The sequence below is a fragment of the Terrapene carolina genome, unplaced genomic scaffold (genome assembly GCF_002925995.2).
Source record: "Terrapene carolina triunguis isolate 2854851 unplaced genomic scaffold, T_m_triunguis-2.0 Scaffold180, whole genome shotgun sequence".
Taxonomy (NCBI): Eukaryota; Metazoa; Chordata; order Testudines; family Emydidae; genus Terrapene; species Terrapene triunguis.
Window position 1 is genome coordinate 3023273 of NW_020664531.1, and position 27969 is coordinate 3051241.

A 27969-nucleotide genomic window follows, 5' to 3' on the forward strand; every position below is an offset into this window, starting at 1 on the left:
AGGGAGGGAGGGCCCGGCGGTGTGGGGCCGGTGCGGTGGTCGGCCGGGGCTGGGGCGGTGGGTGCGGGGCCAGGGACCGGCGCGGTGCTCGACTGGAGCCGGGGCCGGTGGCGCGGGCACTTGGCCGGGGGCCGGGGCCGGCGTGGTGCTCGGCCGGGGGCCGGCGGCGCGGTGCTCGGCCGGAGCCAGGAGTGCAGGCACTTGGCCGGGGGCCGGCGCGGTGCTCGGCCGGGGGCGCGGGCACTTGGCCGGGGGCCGGCGCCCCAGGGCCCGAGCCGGGCGGGAGACGCCGGGGCCAGAGCCTCTTGGCCTGGGCCGGCCGCCGGAGGGAGCCGCTCGGCCAGGGGGGCCGGACTGGGCCGCGCTGCACCCCGCCCCAGCTTACCTGCTGCCTCCCTGTTTCAGGCTTCCCGCGAACATTTGATTCGCGGGAAGCAGGGGAGGGGGAGGAGCAGGGGCGGAGCATTCAGGGGAGGGGCGGGGCTAGGGGCGGAGTTGGGGCGGGGCCAGGGCCCCATGGAGTGTCCTCTTTTTTAAAAATTAAAATATGGTAACCCTATCTCTTTTCTACACCCACCCATCTCTCGCTTTTTGGCTCATGCATTTTCAAAGGCATCTTGTGGAGTTAACCATTCAACTAATTTATTCAGTGGAAACTGAGCACTTAGCTCTAATCTAGGGGGAGGTATGTCAATAACTGACTTTTTTCATTTTGTAGGCAATTCTGCAAAATCAGAAGGAAAAAAGTCATTTGGAGCCAAACCAAAAACTATTTTTTGAAAAGATTTTAATGAAATGCATTTCATTTTCAAGCATTAATTTTAAAAAAATATATTAAATTTAAAGGAAAATTTGAAACAAAGAGTTTTTTTGAATTGAAAAATGGAAATGTTTCATTTAAAAATGTCAAAACAAAACATTTCAACTTTTTTGGAATTTGGGGATTGTCTGGTTTTTGTGTGTTCTGTATTTTTTCACAGGAATATAGATTTCCTGGGTCATCTAATTCAGTCCCCCTGCTATTGCAGGCAAACCCATCATACAGTCCCATTCATAACCTTATCAAGCTGCATTTTAAAAATAGTTAGGATGTTTGCCTCCACTCCTATTGGAAAGCTCATCCAGAAACTTTTCCCCCCGATGGTTAGAAACTGTCTTCTAAATTTATTCACAGCCAGTTTATACCCATTTATTCTTGTGCCAACATTGTCCTTCATCATAAATAGCCTTTCTCCCTTCCTTGTATTTACCGATGATTTATTGATAGACAGCAATTGGATCTCCTCTCTCTTCACATTGATAGGCAAACAAGCCCATGATTTCAACTGAAACAATATGGCAAAATTAAAACAAATTTGAGAAAAATGTTGGTGTTGCGGAATCTGCATTATTTTGCTGGGAAAAGGTTCTGGTGAAAAAAATGCATCCAGCTTTATCAGAGATGCCTCTTGAAAATCCCAACCTTGTGTTTCATAGGAACCAAAATATCTCAGTATTGTATTTTTATCAGTGTTCTCCTCCAACCCCAATAGGCTTTTTTTCTGGTTTAAGGAGATATTTATGAGGCCACAATAGCATGGAAGGTAGCGTTCATATACCAAAATACAGCAAAAAACTTGATTTTCCATAAGTCCAGGTTCATAAATAGTTTTCTTGTTAAAAAAAAGCCAATAAAAATGTAGAGAGACAAGGTGGGGGAGGTAATATCTTTTATTGGACCAACTTCTGTTGGTGAGAGAGACAAGCTTTTGAGCTACACAGAGCTCTTCGTCAGCTCTGGGAAAGGTACTCAGAGTGTCACAGCTAAATACAAGATTGACTAGATAGTTTAGCACAAGGAGTTAGCACATATCCTAAAGTGGTTCTCAACCGGGGTACGTATGCCCCTGGGGGTATGTAGAGGTCTTCCGGGGATACATCAACTCATCCAGCTATTTGCCTAGTTTTACAACAGGCTACATAAAACGCAGTAGCAAAGTCAGTACACACTAAAATTTCATGACAATGACTTGTTTATACTGCTCTATACACTGAAATGTAAATACAATATTAATATTCCAATTGATTTATTTTATAATTATATGGTAAAAATGAGAAAGTAAGCAATATTTCAGTAATAGTGGCCTGTGACACTTTTTTAAATTTTTTGTCTGATTTTATAAGCAAGTTGTTTTTAAGTAAGGTGACTCTTGGGGGTATGCAAGACAAATGAGACTCTTGAAAGGGGTACAGTATGCTAGAAAAGTTGAGAGCCACTATTCTAAGGCACCATTCAAGGTGAAATGGACCGTTAAAACCCCTGTAGTCAAAGGACAAAAAGGAGGGTTAATGGGTTAGAGATAGCTGGAATAAGCCATAAATCCAGTGTCTCTGTTCAGTCCATGATTTTTAGTGTCTAGCAAAGTTATGATTTTAAGCTCCCAGGCTCGTCTTTTGAAAGTGTCATGCAGGTTTCCTTTGAGGATGAAGACTGATAGGTCAGATAGAGAATGATCGCTCTGTGAAATGTGTTCACCCACAGGTGATAGGGTGTTTTTGTCTTTTATCATTTCTTTCCTTTACTGCTGCAAAGAGAGATTGTATATTCAAGTATGTGCACTCTATGCCTCTGAATATATCGCACACTGAGGTAGGGAACTTCTCACCAGAAACTAAAATAAGTGGTGGAGGGAGGTGCAGCTCCTGATCTGCTTCATTAAGTGTCTGAGGCCTGGTCTATACTACAGAATTAGGTTGATGCAAAGCAGCTTACATTGAATTAACTATGTAAGTGTCTACAGTAATATTTTGCTCCCGCGGACATAACTGCCCAAATACACCGACTTAATAACTCCCCCTCCAGGAAAGGCGTAGAGTCAACGTTGATGTAGCTAGGTTGACGCAGTGTCAGTGCGGACACTGCATTGCTTACATCAACAGTTGCTGGCTTTCAGAAGTCATCCCACAATGCCCCACACTGACAGTACAATCAGTACAAGGGCTCCTGGTGAGGATGTGCATGGCTGACACAAGGAGCAAAGTGTAGACACGCTCAAGTGATGTGATTATTGTGGCGGCTGTATGCCAATGTAAGTTAGGTTGATTTAAATTTGTAGTGCAGACATGCTGAGTAACATTCTCCACCAGTTCTCCTCCCACTGAGATGGTGGAATGAGACCTCCATATCTTGTTTCACTTTTCTTTAGCCACAATAGTGTTGTGAATGTAAATTGCTGTGGATATGTAAAATAGTATTGTATACCTTAATGCAATTTTTTTCCAGAAGAGCAGAGTTCTAGTTCATTTACAACCTTACTAAACTTATCTGACCTTTGTGAAATTTACTTACCTACAGCACTTTTGCTTTGTGTTGCAATATTTTATTTAAATTCACAAGCTATTGCACTTACATTTTTAAAAAAATTTGTATTATTATTATTAAACGATGGCCCCGACCTGCAAAGTTGAGATGTGAAATCAAATCTGAATCTGAACGGTCCCCAAATTTTGGAGAAGTTTTGATGTAGGTGGTCCGGTTTCTGTTTCAGGCTAATTTTTAACAGGTGAGCAATGTAGAAACACTGTTAAATGTGTTTCTTCTCCTATTTTAATTTCACTGGTTTTCCCCACTGTGACATTTTGGGGTCCATGCAGACCAGTAATATATTCCATCATCACCTGTCCTGTAACTTGGGGGACTTCTGTTCAGTGCAGCTATTTTTCAACACCCAGACACCAGTAGCCTGCCCAGAAGCGTAAGGTCTCTCCCTGGCTCTCAGTAGCCTAGTTTCATTTTTCAGGGTGACATTAACAGCCCTTCCAGTCGCAGGTCTCCCCAAATACATCCTCCCTGAGTTAACTACAAGAGAGTCAGACTGTTCCCCTCTGGTTCATCTCCCCTGAAGGTGTGAAACCAACCCCCAAGTTATAAGATCGCTCTGGCGCACACACTCCACACAGCACACCAGAGACCTGCTTGGAGTGGAAATAACAAAGTTTATTTAATATAAAAACCACACATTCAAAGAGGAAATAGTAAGGGAAAGCAAACATATACAAGTTACACAAAAAATGAATGTAAAGTTGCAACCTCAGGCCTTTCTCTTTCATATTAGATAAAATACCTTTTCTAATAGGAGTTACCTATTCCCTTAAACAGTTTCCCAGGATACCTCCTAGCTATAGGAGGGATCCAGCATTCCCAGGCTGTTTTCCACTTGGAGACTGTCCTCCAGGTTCTGGATGCTCTTCACTTCAAACCTCTTCCATTTTGAAGGGGTTTGTAGGTTTTTTTCTTCAGTCACTATAGATGGGGAAAACTCTCTCCTTTTCTTAATTTTCCAAGATTGGGGTTTTCTTTTCTGTTCCCATTTACTTTGATGGTTCAGCATTGTTCCCCCCACCCCACCCCCCCTGGGCTGGACAAATGGCTAGGTGCTTGAAGCCAGTTTCTTTCTTTCGGAGAGGTAGCCCCTCTCTGCCCGATTGCTTCCCCATCCTGTTGTGAGGTGATGCTGAAGTCGCACCACAGGTCCAGTTACAATTTTCTACATATCTGTACATACATGTATTCAGAACCCTAACCTGTATGCATATCTCATAACAACTAGTAAGTGAACATTACAATCTTTCATAGAAGACCTTATTCGGTATATTTTTATAGTACAAAAACAGCATGCAATCATTTGGTTTAACTGTTTTGTTTTTGTTTTTGTTTTTTTGGTGCTTAACCCTTCTGTTTCCCCCTTGGAATGTCTGGACCCTGATTGTCACGCCCACCTGCTATGCAAAGAAGAAGCAAATGCAAAGTGCTAAGAAGCAGCATTCTCCCCAGTGGTGCAACACTGTGAGAACTTTCAGAGTAACACAATTTATAAAGATTTAGGAAAAGTGAACATTGTTTTTTTCATACTCTAGCTTTGTGAATGACATGCTCAGCAGTGTAAAGAGTTTACTTAAGTACAGCACTTGATCAGTAGTAAATATTAAAGGGTCACAACTTGATTCTCCATTCACTTACCCCTCTGTAAATCAGGCGTAACTCCAGTGGAACTACACATGGTGTGCAAGAGAGAAAAAGGAAGTAAAAGTAGTCTTCCCACTCTGCACACTCATGCAGAGACCAAACATGGTAACTGACTATGTATTATCCTAACCACAGCTATGTGCAAGCTTAGTGCCACTGTCAGCAACTAGCATTTCCAAAATGGTTGGGCATGTGGTGGGGCCCTGGCCATACCCCATTTCACACTGGCCAGCAAAGAGAGTCAGGCTGCATTGTTGGCAAAGGTGTCACAGTAACAATATTCCTGCTGTGCTCCCCAGAATTCCTACACAACACAATGCTTCCAGCTCCCAATCTTTTCATTGTGATGTGAGTTGAAACATGTTGAAGAAGCTTTAAGAGCTTTGAATCCAATAAGAGCAGAGGCCTAGTTTGCAAAGGGGAGGATTTAAGGACTGGACTGCTGAGACTGTATTACTTGGTTTACAACCAGCTGAGCCTTTACTGCTGCCTTAGTAATTTTTCCTAACTCTTTGGGCTGAAGAAAGGTTGAATTGCTCATGAGGGGCACATTTCTGGCAGTGTTAACACAGACTTTAAAGATTTCAGTGTGCTTTTGAGATTAATAATTTGGACAACTTGTTCGGATACCATAGATATTTTCAGGTTTTAAGAAAAAGTTACAGGAGGTTTTTTTTAGTGTACACTTATGTATTTTATAGTCCAATTCTCGCTGCCCTTAAAACAACCCCACAATAACATCGGTTTGAATTATAATTTTAAATTTTATTAAACTGTTTAACCTTGGCAAACATGAAGGTTTGCAAATTGTATAAATTCAGGTTTTTTTAATGAAAACCTGTCTTGCTAAGCCCATGTACAAATCTCAGTCAGAAATGGAGATTTAACAGCAACGGTATATAATTCACAAGTCTCTGTAAATTGATTTTTCAGCCTTGCGAAGATGGATTTGGGCTGCTGTTTGCATTATCCACAGAGCATGCATTACTGTACTACATTTATCTAAATGAAGGCTGCGTTTAAAAATATATTGTTCTGCTGGAGAGTAAATTAAATGCATTTTAATTATCTGGGAAACTGACGACACCCCCGCATTACCCTATTCTCTGCTGCTCGTGTCTATTTACCTGATCCAGTAAATGCTACTGACTGTAGTGCTGAATTCAATAGGTCTACTCAAAGTAATAAACAGCGTGCCTGGTAATTAGCATTTTCAGGGTTGGGCCCCAAATCTTTTTGAAAGGGTTTGTATGCAGGTAATAGACTTAGAGAGTCACATTCAGTAGTTCTGATTTTAAAAGTCAGCCTTTACCAATGGTTTCATGGAGATATATTAGGCCTGGTCTACACTAACACCCCAATTCGATCTAAGGTACGCAACTTCAGCTACGTGAATAACGTAGCTGAAGTCGACATACCTTAGTTCGAATTTACCGCGGTCCACACGCGGCAGGCAGGCTCCCCCGTCGACTCCGCGGTACTCCTCTCGCTGAGGTGGAGTACCGCAGTCGACGGCGAGCACTTCCTGGTTCGAATTATCGCGTCCAGACCAGACGCGATAAATCGAACCCGGAAGTTCGATTTCCAGCCGTCGAACTACCGCGGTAGTGTAGACAAGCCCTTAGAGATTCCACACTTTCCCACCGTACTTTGTATTATACAGAAATACACTATCTTTAAAGAATATTGCCAAGGTTGCAAAGTCAAGAACTCAAAAGTTATGAAATAACAGAATTAAGATTGCCCATGCAGCCTTAATACAACCCCCTTGTACGTATTCATGATGACACAGTCTTTAATTACATGATCACATACTATTTTTTCCCCACAGGACCCCTGCCTCATTCAGTGCACAGAATGCACAGTGCTCACTTAATGAGCAGCTATTGGATATTTTGTTTTCACCTCATTGTTCAATGTTTGGCCCTATTCCTGATTTAGAGCGTGTTATTCAAACCCTTGTTTGAAAACTGAACTATTAATTTCCTCATGAATTTTCTATGGCACAAGCTCTCATTGACTTCAGTTGCAGCTATGACTGCTCAGTACTTTGCAAATCAACCCCCCAGGATTTCAAGTCAAAACACGAGGAACATACAGTTAGTGACCACCTGTGAAAAGAATGCTTTGTTACTTGCCTAGTGTCACATAGAAACTCTGTGGCAATGACAGGGATATCATTAATGCCACTATATAAATCTGGGGTGCGGGGGGCACACCTTGAATACTGTGTCCAGGTCTTTTCACCTCTTCTGAAAAAGGATATAGTAGAACTGGAAAAGGTTCAGAGCAGGGTAGCCAGGATGATCAAGGGTATGCAATGGATTCCGTAGCAGGAGAGACTAAAAAAGAGATTAGGGTTGCTCAGCTTAGAAAAAAGACGACTAAAGGGGAATATCATAGAGGTATATAAAATCATCAGTGGTGTGGAAAAAAAAGAATAGAGAAATGTTATTTACCCTTTCACACAAAATAAAAACCAGGGGTACCTGATGAAATTAACAGGGTAGCAGGTTTAAAACAAATAGGAGGAAGTATGTTTTCACACAACACAGTTAACCTGTGGCACTCATTGCAGTGGGATGTTGTGATGGCCAAAAATATAAATATGTTCAAAAGAACTAGATAAGTTCATGGAGGATAGGCCCATCAATGGCTATTAGCCAGGATGGTCACGGATGCAACCCCATGCTTGGGGCAATCCTGAACCTCTGACTGCAGAAGCAGAGTGGGGAGATGGGGTGGATCACTCCATAATTGCCCTGTTCTGTATACTCCCCCGATGCTCTGGTACTGGCCACTGTAGCAGACGGGATACTAGGCTAGACAGACCATTGGTCTGATCCAGTATGGTGGCTCTTATTTTCTTGTAGGATCCAAATGGTCTGAGGCAGCATTCAAGTGCCTGTTCTTTCTCTTCCAGCAGTTCTCTGCCTCATTCATTGTTTACCTTCCATCTTCTCCAACAAATGAGGCAGGAGTCCTATAGACGACAGAGTCTTTTTACTATATGACCTTGATTCATCCCCAGAGCGGGTCCATTGGGTGCACCAAATGAGGTAGAGGTCTTGTGAAAAAAATAGCATCTGACCATTTAATTAGAGACTCTATCATGAGACATACATACAAGGGGGCTGAAATAAGGTTGCATGAGCAACCTTAATCTTGGCATTTCCTAAAGTTCAGCTTTGTGATCTTAATGTTCTTTTAAAAAAGTTTTTGGTGGGTAATTTCTGAGGCTTTTAAAAAGCAAATGGAAATTTCCAATATGAGATGTCATATTGATACCCACATGGATCATCATTAGGTTTGGAACCTTTAGATCCACTGCACAGACTTCTGCAACTTCACTTAACAACGGAGCAACTTAAAGCTTGTATGTGGGCCAGCTCTAGAGGGGCATGGGACACTGCCAGTGGTTTCACAGATATTTACTCAGAGCAGATGAATGATAAGACTCAGGAAGGTTGGGCTCCATTCTAGGCTCTGAAGGTGAGTGTTCCATTGGGCAGAGACTCTTCTGCCCATCCCGTGAACCTACTCTTCTCCCTGATCACATCCAACTTGTCCCTGACCCAGCCCTGTCTCTTCCCTAGTCCCACTCTCCTAGCCTTCCAAGTCTCCATTCCCAGGCTTCTCTTCATAATCCCAGTCGTTTTGGCCAGTCAGTCCCAGTCTCCCCTTGTGGGCTCGCTGTATGAATCCCAATCTCATCCCCCCCCACTCCCATTCCTCCCTTCCCCACACCCAGTCCCAATATCTTTGCCCATACAGTTCCAATTTCCCCTCCAAATACCTCATGCAATCTCTCTTTCCTTCCCCCAACCCCACTCTCTCCCAGTCCTAGTCTCCCTCCACCTGATCCTCATTCAATCTTGGTCTCCCCCCGAAAAAACACACTCCATCTCTGGCTCCTTGTTCCAGTTTCTTTTCCCAATCAGTTCCTGTTCTCCCTCTGCCCCTTTCTCTTGCCAGATCAATCTCCCCTCCCCCTGTTCCATCCCAGGGCTCCTAGTACCAACTATCCCTCTTTCTCCCAGCTCTTCATCTGATCTCAGTGTCCCCTTCCCCCAACAGCTGGCTCTATCCCTTGCCCATTTCCCTGCCCAACTCCTAGTTCCAGTCTTCTTGACCAACCAGTCCCAGCATCCCCTCTGCCCCAGCTCCCAATGCGTCATCTTCTATAGCCAGATACAGGTGTACAGTTCTCTCTCTCCCCACTTCCACTTCCAGTCTCATCAGACACCTTGTCCCAATCTGCTTTCCCTCTTCCCTGGTCCACTTTGTGTCTCATTTGCATTCAAAGCAGATGGCTTCCTCCTCCTTGCTACTTGGGTGCCAGGTAGGGGGTTACTGTGAGCACAGGAGAGAGAGGCTGCCTGCTCACAGTTCCAGTGCCCAGCTCTACCCAGGCCTGGAACAGCCATTAGGGAGAGAGAGAGTCTGGCATTGTCCGTGTAGCCAAGGATTGGGGCATGTTCAGTCACTCTGTGGAGATGTTGCATGCACATGCTGCTAACAAGTAGGACCTCTGAAGGGATAAAGCATGCTCATTTGCTTTGTGGGGATGGCATATGTGCAGTCTGATCAGCATTAGGAGTTGAGACAGGCTGGAGCATGCTTAGTGAGGAAGAGATCTTTCAATTTTAGCAGCTAAAATCTAATGTCTCTACTTAGCAGATGCAAACTGCAATTTTTCAGAGGCTGATATCTTGGCCAAATGTAGGTGGATTTTCAGGGGCAGCAAAAGGCACATGTCTGAGACAAAGGCCACATTTCAAGTCCTCGCTTCAAAGCATGAGGTGTTAGAGCTTTTCAAATAAAAGGTTGCCAGTATATTTTAACATGGGCAAACAATGTATTTTTCCCCTAGACTTATTCTTGGAAATAACTCAACCATTTTGGCTGGCGGCATGTAATATGATCTGAATGGTTAGTTTGCAAAGTTGCAAATAATTTAAGACTGGATCTTATAATGGGAAGGGTCAGGCAACCTTAATAATAGGCAGCACTACAAGCCCTGCCTATAGTAATCAATAAATACATTTGGGGTTAAATCCTTGAATGTCCTATTGACTACTGATAAATGTTTCCTTTTTAATGGTGACAACTATATGCTTAAGGCTTCTAATTTTATTTGTTAGTTTTATTCCTTCTCCTTGACTAACAATCCTGAAGCTATACAGTGTTCTTTTTTAAATGGTTATGGAAAAGAACCAAATGTAGCTGTTTTGAAATTTGTGGAGAATTTCGACTTTTGTGTTTCTGTCCTTGAAACAATTATTAATTCATACATACTAGACATTTAATATGTCTAGAAGTGGAGATAATTGTCTCAAAGAAGTTTTGATGTTTAAAATCTTTCCTGGTGAAAATTGCAGGTGGGTGAAGAAATACAGACCAAAAACATTGAGGCATGCTTTTAAAATAATTATCTGTAAATAATAAAATGAAAGATTCAGCTTTAAAGTGGGTCATAATTTGCATAAATAAACACTAAAATTCAGAAGGAAAAACAAACAAACCAGAAATAACACGGAACAGATTCTGCTGGGTACTAGTATGAAAGAGAAGACTTCCTCTCTTTATGCTTCCCCAGTAGGAGCCTTCCACAATTGTGGTAACTGAATTTACTCTAAGAGGACTGATCCCTGCATGGGAAGCACAGCCAAGCCCAATGGATGCAGGGAGAGGACAGGGACATGCCAAGCATAGAATGGGCCTGGCATGCAAGGGGTGTAGAAGCATAAATGCTCTCCTAGCATGGTGGGGATCTTGGGGAGAAATTCTTCCTTGTGAAAGAAGAATTCCTCCTGGAACTTCCTCAGGGATGATGGGTCCCCATCGCACCTTATTCTGGGCAGTGTGTATTTTGTATATTCTAGCCCTAAGTATATTACCGTCTATAGCAATGTGTACAATAGACTATTTTAAATGAATGAATGTATTCTGATTGATATGAATAACTAAAATATTAATTAATTAATGCCTATTCATTAATACTGAGTTTACTTCTGAATCTTTGGATACAGGTTTTTCTCTAGCAAAAGCTGCAGTGGCTGAATTTTATAAGAATGTACTAACAATGACTGTTTATAGTCTTTTTGACAATTGGCTATCCGTTTCCCCTTGGTGTACGACTGCCCTGTTCAGTAGCTTGACATGTTATCTCCAGTGAAAGCTAGCTATAGAAAGATAAGAAAGTTCTGCCTATGTGAAGTTCTGGCTGTGAATGAACAGACTGACCCAGGGCTGACTAGATAGAAAATATGTAAGCAGAGTTAACAAGCAGATATTGTTTTCTGTTGAGCCAGATGCTATGAATCATTATGCCAAGAGGTACTAAAATAAAAAACTAGATGTGTTGACTTCATTAATTCTGGAAACATTAATACACTTGAGAACTATTGTGTCCTTCTCTGAGTTCTTAGTATTTGAAAAAAATACCTCTCACTGTGAATGAGAGCCAAGATTATGATGATTAGTACAATTTCCAAAATATCTAATTGCACATTTCATTTAGGGTGAGGTGTTGATTGTGAAGATTACATGTTTCCTTACAGGTGAGACTTCAAAGTTAAGGTATGGTTTCTGGGTCCTGCAGAAATATGGTAAATTCTACTATATAAGCATAAAGCTGAAATGGGGAACAGTTCAAATCTGTCCCATGTCACTAATAACTAAAATTATTTCCATCTATGTGAAAAGAGTTGGTGTATTCAGTCTAGTTATTAGTGAATAAATGTCTTCACAAAAACAATCACTACAATTGGGACGCGTATTGACATTCTAATCAACAAGCTAAAAACTAGATAGAGACACAGAATGAACTACTTTCTCACCCTTAGTGGTGATTCACTCAACCAAGAATAAGGTATACTGTACCTATTATGGAGAAAGAGGACATAAGCTTCCAATGCCATATATCTGGCATCTTTCATGAGCACTGTAGAACTCCCAGTGCTGTTTATTGAATCATCCATTAATTCAATCACTAGCATAGAGACAAGTTGACCAGAATGCAGTTTAACCTAAATACTCAGAAGTCTGTTGTTCCTATTTTTTTCCCTCACAGAAGTATTCTAATGTTACAAGAGATTTCTTTTTCCTCCCCTTAGGCATTTCCTGGAAATACAAATTCTGATAGCGTGATCCGGCATGATTTACAGCATCCAGTTATAGCCCGCTATATACGCATAGTTCCTCTCGACTGGAGTGGAGAGGGCCAAATTGGGCTGAGAACTGAGGTCTACGGCTGCCCTTACTGTAAGTTTTTTCTTGACATTTACTTCACCCCTGTAGTTTCTCTTTGTAAACAAACTACCTTTGGTCTATAGCATGGGTAGGCATTCAATTCTGAATCTTATATACCTTTTGGTTAAATATATTAAGGCATTCGCAAACTTGCTAATTATATTGCCTCTCGGCCTTATAAAATATGGAACTGAATCACTGGTTCGAGCTTCCTCTGGAGATACTATATTAGAATCCACAAAGATACTGCTTTGAAATCATTCCTTTTGATCTGCATTTTGTTTTTGTAGAAGACTCTGACTATTATTGTATAATTCTGAACCGAACAGTTTAGGAAGAGATTTTTGAGCATGATGAGTAGTAGCATGTAGAGCACTGAGAGAATGACTAGGGGAAGATGACAGAATTCATTGACTGATATTAATGATATATTAAAGTTATTCATTTGTGACTAACAATCCTATCAAAGTTGTCCATATTATCTAAATATTTATCATATATTTTTCAGAGATAATCCTTGTATTCTTTATATGATTATGGCTTCCAGTTTTCTGCTTAGACCTTAGCAGGCAGTGGTGCATACACTACTGAAATTAAGGTCAGAAACTATTACACTTTAAGGCACCCCCTCAAACAAAATATAGCAAAAGAATAGCTTCAAATTCCCCTCCTTCTTCCAAATTAGGCTTTTATGATTCCTCATCTGAATAATGTAGTCCATTAATCTTTAAACAAAGAAATGTCAGAAATGTGAAAGCCACAAATATATGTTTCATTTAAGGTAAAATAAAATACTAGTTGGGTCAGAAAGCATCAGGATTAAATGCCTATTCATAAAAAGAGTCAAACAGATGCAACTCTCATAAATGTCAGCAGGAGCTACAGGTGCTCCCCACCTTTCAGAAGCAGGCTCAAATGAAAAGTGTGATCCTAATCTATGAACCCTGGAGAAATTGGGCAGTTTCTATGTTCTTATACTGTACCTATCTCTGAGGCTTATCAATAAATAATGAGTAGATAAAATAAAAAGGAAAGGGCCAAATGCTGCTTGCAGTTACCCATATGCCATCCTACTGAGTTCAGTGAGGGGACATAAGTGTAAAGAAGGTTAGTAAGGGCTTATCTCCACTTATCAGGGGATCGACGTGTGGCAATCGATCCACCGGGGGTCGATTTAGCGGGTTTAATGAAGACCCACTAAATCGACTGCCGATCGCTCTCCTGTTCACTCCGGTACTCCACCGGAATGAGAAGCATAAGGTAAATCAACGGGAGAGTTTCTCCCATCGACCCAGCACGATGTATACACTGAAATAAGTCGACCTAACATACATTGACTCCAGTTACATTATTCACGTAGCTAGAGTTACGTAACTTAGGTCGACTTAGCCCTGTAGTGTTGACTTGCACTAAGTATTAGTGAAAGTAGTCAGAATTCTGGATTTGATGAGGAGAGAAACCCAAATGCTTAGACAATTAAATTTAACATGAAAATAAGTAACACAAGCGATAGTGTATTAATGTTATTAATTTTCATATTTAATTCAGAAAACCCTTCTATTTTAAATGTATCTGAAGCTGTCTCAGAATTCCCAGCATGCCACACTGGAGTGTGTGGGGGGGAAAAGGTCTAGTTTGCTGAGTGGTAAGCAGAGCCTTGGTTAGGGCATCTGTGACAATCATGAAGGGAGAATAGCATATGTATTACTATGTGTGCTTTGTAGAAGAAGGCTGAATTGTTCACTCTTTGTTTAAAAACTGGAGATTTATAGCCCTTTTGAATGAAGGCCAACTATGCAGTGAAAGCACCTGAATTTTCAAAGATTTAAAAATGTAGTCCTGATTAAGGAGAACAATTGCACTACAGTGAGACACTAGAGAGTACTATGTGTACTATATTTAGGGGTGAGTGTTTTCCTGGCATGCACCTCTGAAAATCCCACTGAGGTCAGTGGGAATTGCACAGATGTATCTGAGGACAGAATTGAGTCCTTATTCAGAAGACCTAGGGAATATTTTCGTAAGTGCCTAAGTGATTTAGAGCCTAAGTCCATTTTCAAAAGAGACTTAGGGCTTTCTTCACTACGGGGATAAGTCGACCTAAGTTACGCTACTCCAGCTATGTGAATAACGTAGCTGGAATCGACGTAGCTTAGGTCGACTTACCATGGTATCTTCATGGTGCTGAGACAATGGGAGATGGTCTCCGGTCGACTTGCCTTACTCTTCTTGGAGAGCTGGAGTACCGGGGTTGACCAGAGAGCGCTCTGCTGTCGATTCTTCACTGGATCCACTAAATCGATCCCTGCTGCATCAATTGCAGCAGCATTGATTTCTCCAGTAGTGGAGACCAGCCCTTAGACATTTAGGAGTTTTAAGTCTTATTGTCTCTCTCCTTTCTACTTTTGAAAATCAGATTTCTCAAAAGTCATTTGGATGATTTTGAAAAATTTACCCCTACAGACTAGAATTTCACACTTCTGTGCCTAAATGTAGGCACCTGAATAAAACAGTCTGATTTATTTCAGCGTTGAGCACCCCAGGTCTCATTGAAGGAAATAAGAGCTGCAGATGCTCAGTTTCTTTGCAAAGCTGTCTACTTATACTTAGATGCCTAACTATGGATATAGGTGCCTAATTTTAAGAACTCACACTTGAAAATGTTGATAGTAATATCTTAATATCAGGGCTATTAGTCAAATCAATCCCTAGTGTAACTTTATTGAAATCAATAAACCAGAGTCCGTCTCTATGTGAAGATATTCCAGAGAAACATATCCTCATACATATACAGACGGGGCAAAATTTCTGAGTTATGCAGGACGAATCTCCCACTGAAAGAATCTATTGTGAATCCCTCTAATGTAGGTTCTATTACCTATATCATTCATCTGTTTAGCATGCTTGTAAGATTCCTATTTCACTCTGTGACAGAGTGGACAAACCCTCCACTGGACCAGGGCAGGAAGGGGCTAACAGTCCTGGAGATGGGTTCCAGGTGGCCCCTGCAGCCTACAAGACCTAGCAGCAGTATCAAGCCTGGAAGGAGGCACTACAGCTGTAGGGGAAAAACAAAGGAGAAAAAGAAAAGAAAAAGAAAAAAAAAGAAAAAAAAGGAAGCAAGTTTGAGAGCGAGGCTTCCCTAAGAGAGGATTCTTGGGTTTAATTCAGAGAAGTCTGGTGATGTGGGCTTAGAAGGCTCCAGTTAGGAACTGAAGGAGTAGCCTCACACTAAGACACTGTACAGAGTGGACTTTACATTGTCTAATGTGCACAAGTTGGTTAGTTAAGTTTAATGCCAGGAAAGCTGAAATTGGTCCTGCATAGGGGTTTGTGGACTGTCTTATCAAAGATTCCGTTAATGGAGCAGATAGAGTAGAAGGAGGGAAGATGCTTGAAATAGCCTCAGCAAAGAGAAGATCACATACTGTGGAACTGCTCCTTTTATAGTCAATGGGAGTGTTAACATTTACTTCCAAGGATACTTTAGCAAGTCCTATATCTTACCAGGAGACACCATTTCATCCTCAGTAAGGTTGAGAGAAGGCCTTTACACTGTCAGTGACGTCCTTTGTTAAAAAGCAATGTTTCCAAAGGGAAAATGTCCACGAGTCAGTTAAGGTAGAACTGATGGAAGCTTTCTTTTCCACTCCTTTGAAAGCAGAGAGCAGAGCCATGTGCAGTCATACTTGAATACTTCCATCATGGCCACATTTATGAAATCCTGAGACAGGCAGTAAAGCAAAGGCATCTGGAGGCTATGACTAGTGGAATACAGTACATTTCACTACTGATTCATGAAGTTCATAATAAGCTTCTATGGTATCATTACCAGATGAATAGTTCCTCTATCTCTGTCCTGAGACGGATGAATGCTTACAAAATGGCAACCGCAGTACCGTAGCAAAACATTTGGCAATGCTTACTGATAACAATAGAAGGACTTTTGGTGTTGAAGTGCTATATAAAGGATGGAAAGCATTGTTTGGATGTGGTCATATGTTGTATTTTTGCACCTTCATTGGATGCCTGAACCTTTTTAATAGGAGAAGAGATGATAATAAGAAATAGCAACCACAAAACATGAATAATGAATAATATACTTCATATACAAAGGATATATTTTTGAGATTGACCAACATTTTTGTAAAACACTTTCAAAAGTCACACAAATATTCAAAGTACACAAAACACACAGCAATACACAGTTCCAAAACAATATTCTTACTCCATGACTAGCAGCAAATTGAACTTTTGTGGTTTATTTTTGGAATGGCTCCACAAATTTGTTTCCATTATTTGACAAGTTCCATTTGCAAATATTTGCCAAATAGTTTATTTGAACAAATTTCAGTCTGTCCCATGTTTGCAAAGTGCTCATTTGAACTGTTTGCTTTATTAATTATTGTATGACCTAAGTCATATGTTACTATTTCTGCTCCATAGTTGGATGACTACATTTTTTTTAAAAAATAGCACATACACTTGATTTTATATAAACCTGTTCATGCAAATATCTGCAAATAGCAAGTTATGAGGGTTACTGTCATAGTCAAAGAGAACAGCCTTTAGGATTTGAAATGAATGTTAGTAAAAACTGTCTATGACATATTGAAGAAGATCTAAATATAAAAGATGGAACCGCCCTTTTGGGTGATAGGTGATCTTGTCCACCTCCCTGCCTGTAGAGAATTGTTCCCTACAATGTAATCTCCAGCTATGCCTAGTCTAGTTATAAATGGCATAAGCCTCTGTTTGCCTTGATAAGTATATTCCACATTTGACTTCACCTCTTTGTTGGGAAATTTTCTCTGATATTTGTCTGTAATTTTCCTTTGCTCAATTTCCTTCTATTACTCCTGCCTATACACCCCCTGCCCTTCCCAAATGGCTGCCATGCATATTTGATATGACAGCCCCATCCTGCCTAGAATCCTCCACTGCACATAAATATCAAAGGGAATATTCAAGACAGATGTGCAAGCTGCTGTTTCCTCAAAAGTGAGGATTGGCCAAATTCAACAGTACACTCTGGTGGCGGCTGTGTGTCACCAGAATAGCAAAAAGCAACCGGGTCTGATCTGAAGCCCATTGAAGTCAATGGGTGTATTTTTATTGACATCCATAGAACTTGGATCAGACTCTCGTTCCTACAACCCTTATACATATTGCCTCTGTTGCACTTCTAGCCCCAACCCACCTACTAATCTAAGGAGTAAGAATAGTGAGGTTGTTCCTTAATCCATGTCTCCCACATCATATTATACTCTTATTAAATTAGGTTGTCTCTCTGAGATCTTTTTCCTCTTACATAAATGGTGGAGCTATACAGAAAAGTGTAATCAGAACCATTTCTGAAAGAAAATGGGATATGAGAGAGACAGTGGAGGTGAGGTAAAATCTTTTATTGGACCAACTTCTGTTGGTGAAAGAAACAAGCTTTCAAGCCTTCCTCAGGTCTGTGGGGCTTGAAAAGCATATCTTTTTCACTAAGAGAAGTTGATCCAATAAAAGATATTACTTCACCCACCTTGTGTGTCTCCTGTCTTGGGACCAACACAGCTACAACAACAGTGCACACACAAAATGGAATACATTATTAAATGGAAAGTTTTACGAAAAAAATGTTTTTGTTTACTAAACAGCTCTACTAAATTGTCATAAGCAATTCATTCTTTTAAATCTAGAATTTAAACAAATACGGTGCAGTCTGAGATTTCACTTTGGAAAAAAAATCTGTGGAATCAAAACAATGCTTTAGTTGTTCTGCCCACATGACTCCTACAAATCTGCTCTTGAAAATGAATGGGAGTTCCTATAATTGCGCAACGTCAACAGCTTTCTTTTAAATTTCAGCTGCTTTGTAGTGAATGGTTCTATACTTAAGGTAGGTTAATATATTACATTTCATGAGGATGATCTTCATGGCTCAGCAGTTGCAAACACAGCCTGATATTCTGCCCTCTTGACATTACAGGTGCATGGCTAAATACCTCCATTGAGAGTTCAAGGAGTAGGGGAATGGATAGTAGAACTTTTGTTTGAAGATGTATATTGCTCTATTTGTGACAATGTATATTTATGTGTTAACATGCCCATTTTTTAGCATGGAGCCTTTTTTAAAAGACCTTTAAAATTGCTGCTTGATTTTCTCTGTTTAGACATTAACAATTCCATGGTGTTTTTCAAATAGGTGTTTTCCCTCAGCATCCTTGACTAAAAGTGCTCCTCCCCCTTCATGAGGATGTTGGATGTTGGTTGGCTACCACTCTCCAGACCAAAGATGGCTTTATTTCAGTGTTGTTTTATGTACATAGGGCAAAATCTTGAAGTCCTTGCTCTGTCAAAATCCTATTAAAGTCAATATTTTGAGGGAGTAAGGATTTCAGGGCTAGGCCCCCAGATTGTTAAGAGCTGTAGGATTTGTTGGCATTTTTAAGATATCAAATAAATATAAATTATTATTATTATTGGGCAATGTTCCCAATGAATTCAATGGAGTTGCACGAATGTAAGTGAGAGCAGAATTTGGTTTATTCATTACCTGTATTTTGTACTACCTTCAGAAATAAGCATGCATCTAGTTAAGACCAAAGCAGACTGTGAAGAACTTCAAAAAGATCTCACAAAACTAAGTGATTGGGCAACAAAATGGCAAATGAAATTTAATGTGGATAAATGTAAAGTAATGCACATTGGAAAAATAACCCCAACCACTCCATACAATATGATGGGGGCTAATTTAGCTACAACGAATCAGGAAAAAGATCTTGGAGTCATCATGGATAGTTCTCTGAAGACGTCCATGCAGTGTGCAGCTGTGGTCAAAAACGCAAACAAGATGTTAGGAATCATTAAAAAGGGAATAGAGAATAAGACAGAGAGTATCTTATTGCCCTAAGATAAATCCATGGTACGCCCACATCTTGAATACTGCGTACAGATGTGGTCTCCTCATCTCAAAAAAGATATACTGGCATTAGAAAAGGTTCAGAGAAGGGCAACTAAAATGATTAGGGGTTTGGAACGGGTCCCATATGAGGAGAGATTAAAGAGTCTAGGACTTTTCAGCTTGGAAAAGAGGAGACTAAGGGGGAATATGATAGAGGTATATAAAATCATGAGTGATGTGGAGAAAGTAAATAAGGAAAAAGTTATTTACTTGTTCCCATAATACACCTCTACCTCGATATAACGCTATCCTCAGGAGCCAAAAAATCTTACCGTGTTATAAGTGAAACCGCGTTATATCAAACTTGCTTTGATCCACCGAAGTGCGCAGCCCTGCCCCCCCGGAGCACTGCTTTACCGCATTATATCAGAATTCATGTTATATCGGGTCGCGTTATATCGGGGTAGAGGTGTACAAGAACTAGGGGCCACCAAATGAAATTAATAGGCAGCAGGTTTAAAACAAATAAAAGGAAGTTCTTCTTCATACAGCGCACAGTCAACTTGTGGAACTCCTTGCCTGAGGAGGTTGTGAAGGCTAGGACTATAACAGTGTTTAAAAGAGAACTGGATAAATTCATGGAGGTTAAGTCCGTTATTGGCTATTAGCCAGCTTGGGTAAGGAAGGGTGTCCCTAGCCTCTGTTTGTCAGAGGGTGGAGATGGATGGCAGGAGAGAGATCACTTGATCATTGCCTGTTAGGTTCACTCCCTCTGGGGCACCTGGCATTGGCCACTGTCGGTAGACAGGATACTGGGCTAGATGGACGTTTGGTCTGACCCAGTACGGCCGTTCTTATGTTCTTAAAAGGCATCAAAAGGTTTAAGTAAAAGTCAAACTTAAGTTACACAGAAGTGTTGTAATGAGTCTGCTGGCAACCATTCCTGGGCACAGAGGCTTTGAGAATTGCAGCAGCAAACATGTAGCTCTATGTGTTAGCCTGCAATGAATGGACAGTTCACATCAAAGGGAAATAAATATACTCTCAATGAATACATACCCCACCCACTTGTTCCACTGCATCTCTAGGCACCTTTCAGTTACATTTGGCCTTTTAAACAAAACAAAAATCCGATATTTAAATTAGGATATAACTGGGTCATTTGGGAAAATTTCCTTTTTATGGAATTAATTTAATCTCCCTCCTCCCAGCCATATAAGTGGAATGTGATCCAAGACAGTGTGACAGAAGCATCCTGATTTTGCATATTTTTTTTAAATCATCACATTTGACCTTTCCCTTCTGAAAAACAGCAGACTCGTATTTTTGTAAGGACTTCAATTTAAGTATGAGTGTTTGTCATAAAAAAAACTATTCTCTAGTCTTTGAGGTAGATTATTATACATAATGTATAGTCTATTAATGCAGAGGTCAGATTTCTTCTTAATTTCTTTAGGTTCCATAAACCTCTGGGGGAGTGAGAAAATGAAATAACATTTGTGTCCTTTCTCACAAAGTAAGGTTGGCAGATTTCAGGCACATACAATTGAACAGTCTCAGTCTGAACACTGTGGTACAGTCTTTAAAGCTCTTTGCTTGACTGAATGCTCATGATGATTCTGCCTTGCATTCTCCACTTTGATTTCTTTAAGCGGTGACCTATTTGTTTGTCCATGGCGGCTTGGCCACCTGAGAAATCAGGTGTTGCTCATTCTGAAACAAAAAGTTCACCAGATTTCAGGCTGTGTGATTTGATTCCCTGCCACCAATTTTAAGCCTGAGGGGCCTCTCCATATTTGTTTGCCTGCATGTCTGAAATAAAATATATATTAAGTTTGCAGTTATTCCAGGCTTTTTTGAATTATTCTGTTCCTTTTCTATTTGCTTTTCCCCAAAGTTTAGCTGAAACTGGTGAGTTTTTTTTCCTGCTGTGGTGTTTCATGATTCAGTAAACTATTGTTTTCCTTTGTACCAAACATAGTGGCGTTTTGTGCTCGGAGTCAAGATAGCTAAGAAAAACACAATCATGGTTTGTTCACTGTATGTGTAGATTATTCTTTTTATAGGCTAAAAAAGTCACTATATCCCTTTTTCAATATGATATAGAATCATAGAAATGTTGGGCTGGAAGGGACACTGACCTAGTCTAGCCCCTTGTGCTGAGGCTGGATTAAATATAACTAGACTATCCCTGACAGTTGTTTCTCTCCTCTCTTTATAAAAATGAAATGTCCAATGAAATGGGTTCCACAACTTCTTTAGGTAACCTGTTGAGTGCTTAACTATCCTTATAGTTAGAAAGGTTTTCTTAATATTTAACCTTGAATCTCCTGGCTGCAAACTAAGCTGATTACTTCTTGTTCTACCCTTGGTGGACATGGAGAAAAATTGGTCACCATCATCTTTATAATAATCTTCAATATACTTGAAGACTGTTACTAGTCCCTACTCAGCCTTCTCATCTCTAAACTATACATGTCCAGTTCTTTCAACCTTTCCTCAGAGGTCATGTTTTGTAAACCTCTTATCATTATTTTTTTTTTGCTCTCTTCTGGAATCTCTCCAATTTATTTACATCTTTCTTAAAATGTGGTGCCTGAAACTGGACACAGTACTCCAGCCAAGGCCTCGCTAGTACCAAGTAGAGCAGAACAATTACATCACCTGTCTTACATATGACACTCCTGTTAATACATCTGTAAGCTGGCATGGCTGGCCGTCCGTGTCTGAGGGAGGCCACACCTCCTTGCAGTTTGATCTGCTAGAGTATTCTCTCAAAGGAAGAAAAAATGAACGGGGAATTAATGGTTCTCAGTGGCCTTCAATCGGGGTGGGGCTGTGCACAGTCTAGGCTCTGACCTGCAACCAGGCAGAGTGGTAGTAGTTCATTCACCCAGCCTTTAAGCAGGGCGGGGCAACAAGCAATCAAAGCTCTGGCCTGCAGTGAGGCAGAGCTGTAGCAGTTTATCCACCCAGTCTATGGGGCTCAGGTAGAGACGAGAGCCAAGCTACAGTCAATGGGGCTCAGGTAGGGATGTCTGAGGAATGCAGACCTCGTGGCCTAAGGAGGGGGAATACTGCCACCCCAGGGATGGACTGGCAGGGAGAACGTGGGCCTGTCCAACTCCACCGTGTCCCAGCCCAGGGCCCTAACAGTGCAAGAGTGGTCCGCCACTGGGTCAGCTGACTGTGTTTCCGGCAGCACTACAGCCTGACATTATTCTGGCTCCCCTGGGCTGCTTCTTACTCTCCCCTTCAGGTATACCTGCGTCCAGGGGTCGTCTTTAGTCTCCCCGGGATATTCTGCCAAGGGTAGTAGTAGCAGCTCCTCAGCGTCGGGAATGGCAGGGCTCTCTGGAAGCACAGGCTGGTCCTCAGGGCCACAGGAGTTCTCCTTGGCGTCCCACCCCAGCAGCGGAGAAGGAGCATCTGTCTCCTTCAACAGCTCCCTCTCAAGTGAGCTGCTGGTCTGGCCTTTTATACTTCCTCTTCCTGTCCGGCCCCTCTGCTTCTGGAGTGCGGGGCATGGCCTCCTGGTTCCACCCACCAGGCAGCTTGCAGCATCTCCTTTGCGTCCGTCTCTGAGGGAGGCCATGCCTCCTCACTACAACATTCCAGAATGACATTTGCCTTCTTCACCACAGCATCACGCTTTAGACTCGTATTCAATTTGTGATCCACTATAACCCTCAGATCCTTTTCTGCGTTGCTGCGGTCTAGTCAGTTGTTCACCATGTTTTAGTTGTGCATTTAATTTTTCCTTCCTAAGTGAAGTACTTTGTATTTGTCTGTGTTGAATTTCATCTTTTTTTCATACCAATTCTGCCAATTTATCAATATTGTTGTGAATTCTGATCCTGTCTTCCAAAGGGCTTGCCAACCCCTTCCAGCTTGGTGTCATCCACAAATTTTATAGACATAATCCCCACACCATCATCTTGTTTGTTAAGGAAAATATTATCAGTACTAGACCCAAGACTGACATCTGCAGGACCCCACTTGACACGTCCTCCCAGTTTGACAGCAAACTATTAGTAACTATTTGAGTATGGTGTTTGAACCAATTGTTCAACCACCTTATGGTAATTTTATCTAGACCACATTTCTCTAGGTTGCTTATGAGGATATCATGTGGGACCGTGTAAAAAATCGTATAGAGTGCAGATATATCCTGTCTATTGCTCCCTCTTGCCCCATTCACTAGGCCGATTACTGTTTTAAAGAAGGAAATTAGATTGGTTTGACACAATTTGTTCTTGACAAATCCATGTTGGCTATTACTCATCACCTTACTGTTCTCTCAGCTTTAACATATTGGTTGTTTAATGATTTGTTCCAGTATCTTTCAGGGTATCAAAATAAAGATGACTGGTCTGTAATTCCCCAGATCCTCCTTATTCCCCTTTTTGAAGATAGATACTGTGTTTGGCCTTCTCCAATTCTCTGGGAATGCATCTGTTCTCCCTGAGTTCTCAAAGGTAATTGCTAATGATTTTGAGGATGCTTCTGCTAGTTTCTTAAAGTACTCCAAGGGAAATTTCATCAAGGCCTGTCACCTAGAATATATCTAATTTATCAATATATTCTTTAACATGTTCTTTACCTATTTTCTCCCTTATTAATATTAATTGTGTTAAGTATTTGGTCACAATTAGCTATTTTAGCACAAACAAATAAAAAGGGCATTTGACACTTCAGCATTCTCTCTGTCATCAGTTATTTGCACATTTTTTATTAAGTAATGGACCTACTCTTTCCTTTATCTTTCTCTTGCTCCTAATGTATTTATAGAACCTCTCCTTCTTGTCTTTTATGCCCCTTGCTAGTTGTAACTTGTTTTGTGCCTTAGCCTTTCTTATTTTATCCCTACATGCTTGTGCTATTATTTTATATTAATTTTTTACCAATTTTGTCCTTGTTTACGCTTTTTGTATGATTCCATTTTGATTTTCAAGTCCCTAAAGAGCTCCTGATGCAGCATATTAGTATCATTCCTTCACACTGGGATACTTTGCTGTTGTTCTCACTCCTTTATTTTGTCAGAATCACGAACTCTATCATTTTGTGTATTTTTTGCCCAAGTTACCCTTCACCTTCAGATTACCAAACCGCCCTCCCCCCCTCCCCTGGTCAGTAAGAATCAAATCTAAAATAGTTGCCCCCTTAGTGACTGTGACGTTGTGCAGTCTATATGGTTTTATAAAAACTTGATAATAAGTCAATATAATGTAACTGGGATAGTTTTAGAGAAAATATGGTAATAAGTGAATATAACATAACTGGGATATGCTTCATGCAAAAGGTCTCTTGTAAGGTATCATTACAAAGCTTATAATCTACTGAGTATGATCATCTGATTTGTATAAATGTACCACTCTTGTATCTAAAACTAGAAATATAAAATGTAACTCTGAGGGCCTATTGTAATTATGTAAAGTGTGGGCCATTAATGATGGTTTGGAATCTTGATGACTCCCATTAACCAGGACCATTGTCTGCAGATGGTTGTGTTTACCTGTTAGTCTTCCTGTATATGTGTGTGCTGGCAAGCGGGCAATGAAGTCTTGCAGTGACATGTGATCATGTCACCTGAACTGGAATCCATCTTTAACCTGGTGCTTTTCCAGTGAGGGGGGGTGGAAACCCAGAGGGACAAAGGGTTCCCGCCTTATGCAAAAGTTATATTAAGGGGTGGAACAGAACAAAGAGGAGAGAGGAGCCATCATGAAGAATCCCCTAACTACCACCTGAGCTGGAACAAGAGCTGTACCGGGGAAAGAATTGTGCCCAGGCCTGGAAGGTGTCCAGTCTGAGAAAAACTTACTGAAGCATCTCTGAGGGTGAGATTATCTGTATTTAGTTTGATTAGACATAGATTTGCGCATTTTATTTTATTTTGCTTGGTGACTTACTTTGTTCTGTCTGTTACTACTTTGAACCACTTAAATCCTACTGTCTGTATTTAATAAAATCACTTTTTATTTAGTAATTTACTCAGAGTATGTATTAATACCTGAGGGAGCAAACAACTGTGTATATCTCTCTATCAGTGTTATAGAGGGCGAACAATTTATGAGTTTGCCCTGCATAAGCTTTATGCAGGGTAAAACGGATTTATTTGGGTTTAGACCCCATTGGGAGTTGGGCATCTGAGTGCTAAAGACAAGCACACTCCTGGGAGCTGTTTTCAGGTAAACTTGCAGCTTTGGGACAAGTGATTCAGACCCTGGGTCTGTGTCTGGAGCCAGACGGGAGTGTCTGGCTCAGCAAGACAGGGTGCTGGAGTCCTGAGCTGGCAGGGAAAACAGAAGCAGGGGTAGTCTTGGTACATTGGGTGGCAGCTCCCAAGGGGGTTTCTGTGATCCAGCCCGTCACAGTGACATTCTCCATTCTCTGAAACAGAAAGCCATCCCTATCACATTCTAAGAACTCATTGGACAGTCTGTTTCCTCCTGTGTTGTTTTTCCAATAGGTATCTAGATAGTTAAAGTCCCCATTATCACTAGGTCAGATTTCTGCACTGGCTCATGTTTTCTATGTTGCACACTCTTTGAACTCCAAGGAAAGTGTTCACACCATCCTTTAGGATCCTTTAGGATGGAGTAACATGCGTCTTTATCTGTAGTTGGTACAGTAGGGAAGAGGGGAGAAAGACCTCCCTGCTTTCTATTATTCCCTGCCACCTTTGGGGATTGCTGTCACCCCCAGGGGGCACTAGGGAGAAACAGTTCTTGCCCTCTCCAGAGCACAAGGTTTGAGATTATTCCTGGCCCTGGCATGAGGGGAAAAAAGTGTGGGAGGGAGGGGCAAGTTTATTGTGATTTCTCCTTTGCACTCACACAAGGTCCAAAAGTTGATCTACTCCAGTAGTTCCCATATTTTGCTTCATAACCATTAGTGGTCCATGGAGAGCTAACTAGTCACATTTTGTTGGCTCTTTTTGGTATCCCATACTAAATTATATTTAAAAAAAAAACCTGAATTTCAAAGGGGCTGAGCACCTGTAGCTCTCATTGACTTAATTGTGGGTTATCGGATTATAAATACTTCCTTACTATTTTTTTTCATGTAAGCATTTAATATGGTTGCCCCAAGGACATTATTGACTCATTAGTGGTAGGGGTGTTACCTAGGGTTAGCTGAACTCAAAGCTCTTGCTAACTTTACTCTTTGCAAGGCGATGGCAGGAAATAAATGAATGGGGACACTGCCCGTCCGATAGATAGTTGATGCAAGCAGGCAAACTAAAGTACTTGCATTCAACGCTTCTGCTATATTTAGTCTCCAGTACTTACACACATCTGCAACAAGTTAGTAGAGCACCCCAAATTAATCCCAGATTAATATTTATCCAGGATCTTTAGGAGGTCTCAAGTGGATTTCTGTAGATGTCCAGTAGCCAGCGTTCCATCTGCAGGGGAACTTGAGAGGCGTCCAAATGTCCACTGAGTTCAGAATTCTTCCTCTTTTTATACCAGTTTGTTAGTAATACCTAGCTTGCTCATAAAAAAGGGTGCTGAGCAGAATCTCAGTGTGGAGTTTTCCAGCCTGTCAGGCACGGGTAATTTTCCATCAGTTTAACCAGCTGTATTTCACATAGCAATAGTTAACTACTGCAAGACATTCCATCTTGCAAAAATGCATGCTTTGGCAAAAAGCTCAAGTCAAGAGGGAACAGGGTCATGTTTACTCCTTGTGGTCACTCACTTCCCCATCCCTGTCTGTTAGTTGTGCTAAGACTTCAGAAAGAGCCTTTCTAGCTGCTTTCAGCAATGAGCATAACAATTGGCATTCCAGCTGTGGGTGATGGTCTGGGCGTGCTAACGGGCTGTGGGCTATCAAAAATCTTCCCCTCCTACAAGGGAACTGATCTGCATAACCACAAGTGGGATGGAATATGGTCTGCAAGGCATTCTTTCTATTGAGATGTAGTCCTCACTATGAAAAAGTTTGAGAACCCCTTTCAGGTTCCAAGATGTAGTTACTTTTATATATGTATAATTTTCAGAAATGTAGCAAACCAATGGAATACTGAACATTTTTCTCCCAAATTTAATTCAAGCTGTTATTTTAATATAATTACTTTTCTATACTGGTTTCTTCTGGATCCCTAGATAGGTTAATAAATTGTTCATTGAACAGAGAAGACACATGAATTACTCAATAAGAGTTTTCTTATACTATGTGCACACATCCATGTGGAAATGAAGGGAAGTCATTTTGAAGAGAATAGTTTTGATTTCTAGCAATGCAATTGTACACAAAAGGTAATTCAAAGCCTTATGTCATTCTCTTGCATTTACAGTACCTATTATTTTTTTCAAAATCTATATAGAGGTGCTGTAAAATTAAGTTGAACTGCATATTTTTAATAATGTATGGAAAATCTGGAATCCCTGAGCAGTTCAGAAAGATTTTAATGCTTGCAGTAGAACTAAGCTAACATTAGAAAAAATGCCCATTAATACGTTCAAATTTTTTACACATACTGAGTCTGTCTAAGCCTTTTTTGTCAACTTTCTAAAAATATTTTATCAATGCATTTACTGGCAATTTTTAAATAAAACTGAGGAAGATTTGCAGAAAGTAAATTTTTGAAGCCATATTTGTGCATATTCATATCAGAAACTTAATTCTAAGAGTTACATTTACCCAATCAGGACACAGAAATATTGCATGTGACTCACACATCCAATAAAAACAAACATCTCAGATTTTAAATATAATTAAATACTTTGAGCACAGTCTACAAACCAAGAATTAATTCATTAATTATTTGGCAACTAATTTCAAATAATGAATACATCTGAGAAAATGT

At 40.8% G+C, this 27969-nt stretch overlaps 1 protein-coding gene across 1 annotated transcript in view; it reads left to right on the forward strand.

The window, feature by feature from the left end:
- LOC113407023 (contactin-associated protein-like 2) overlaps positions 1-27969 on the forward strand; it is a 1116670-nt gene that overhangs the window by 186981 nt on the left and 901720 nt on the right. Inside the window, exon 4 of the mRNA XM_029912069.1 lies at positions 12124-12271. Coding sequence (XP_029767929.1) covers positions 12124-12271 — 148 coding nt within the window. The remainder of the gene's footprint in view (positions 1-12123; positions 12272-27969) is intronic.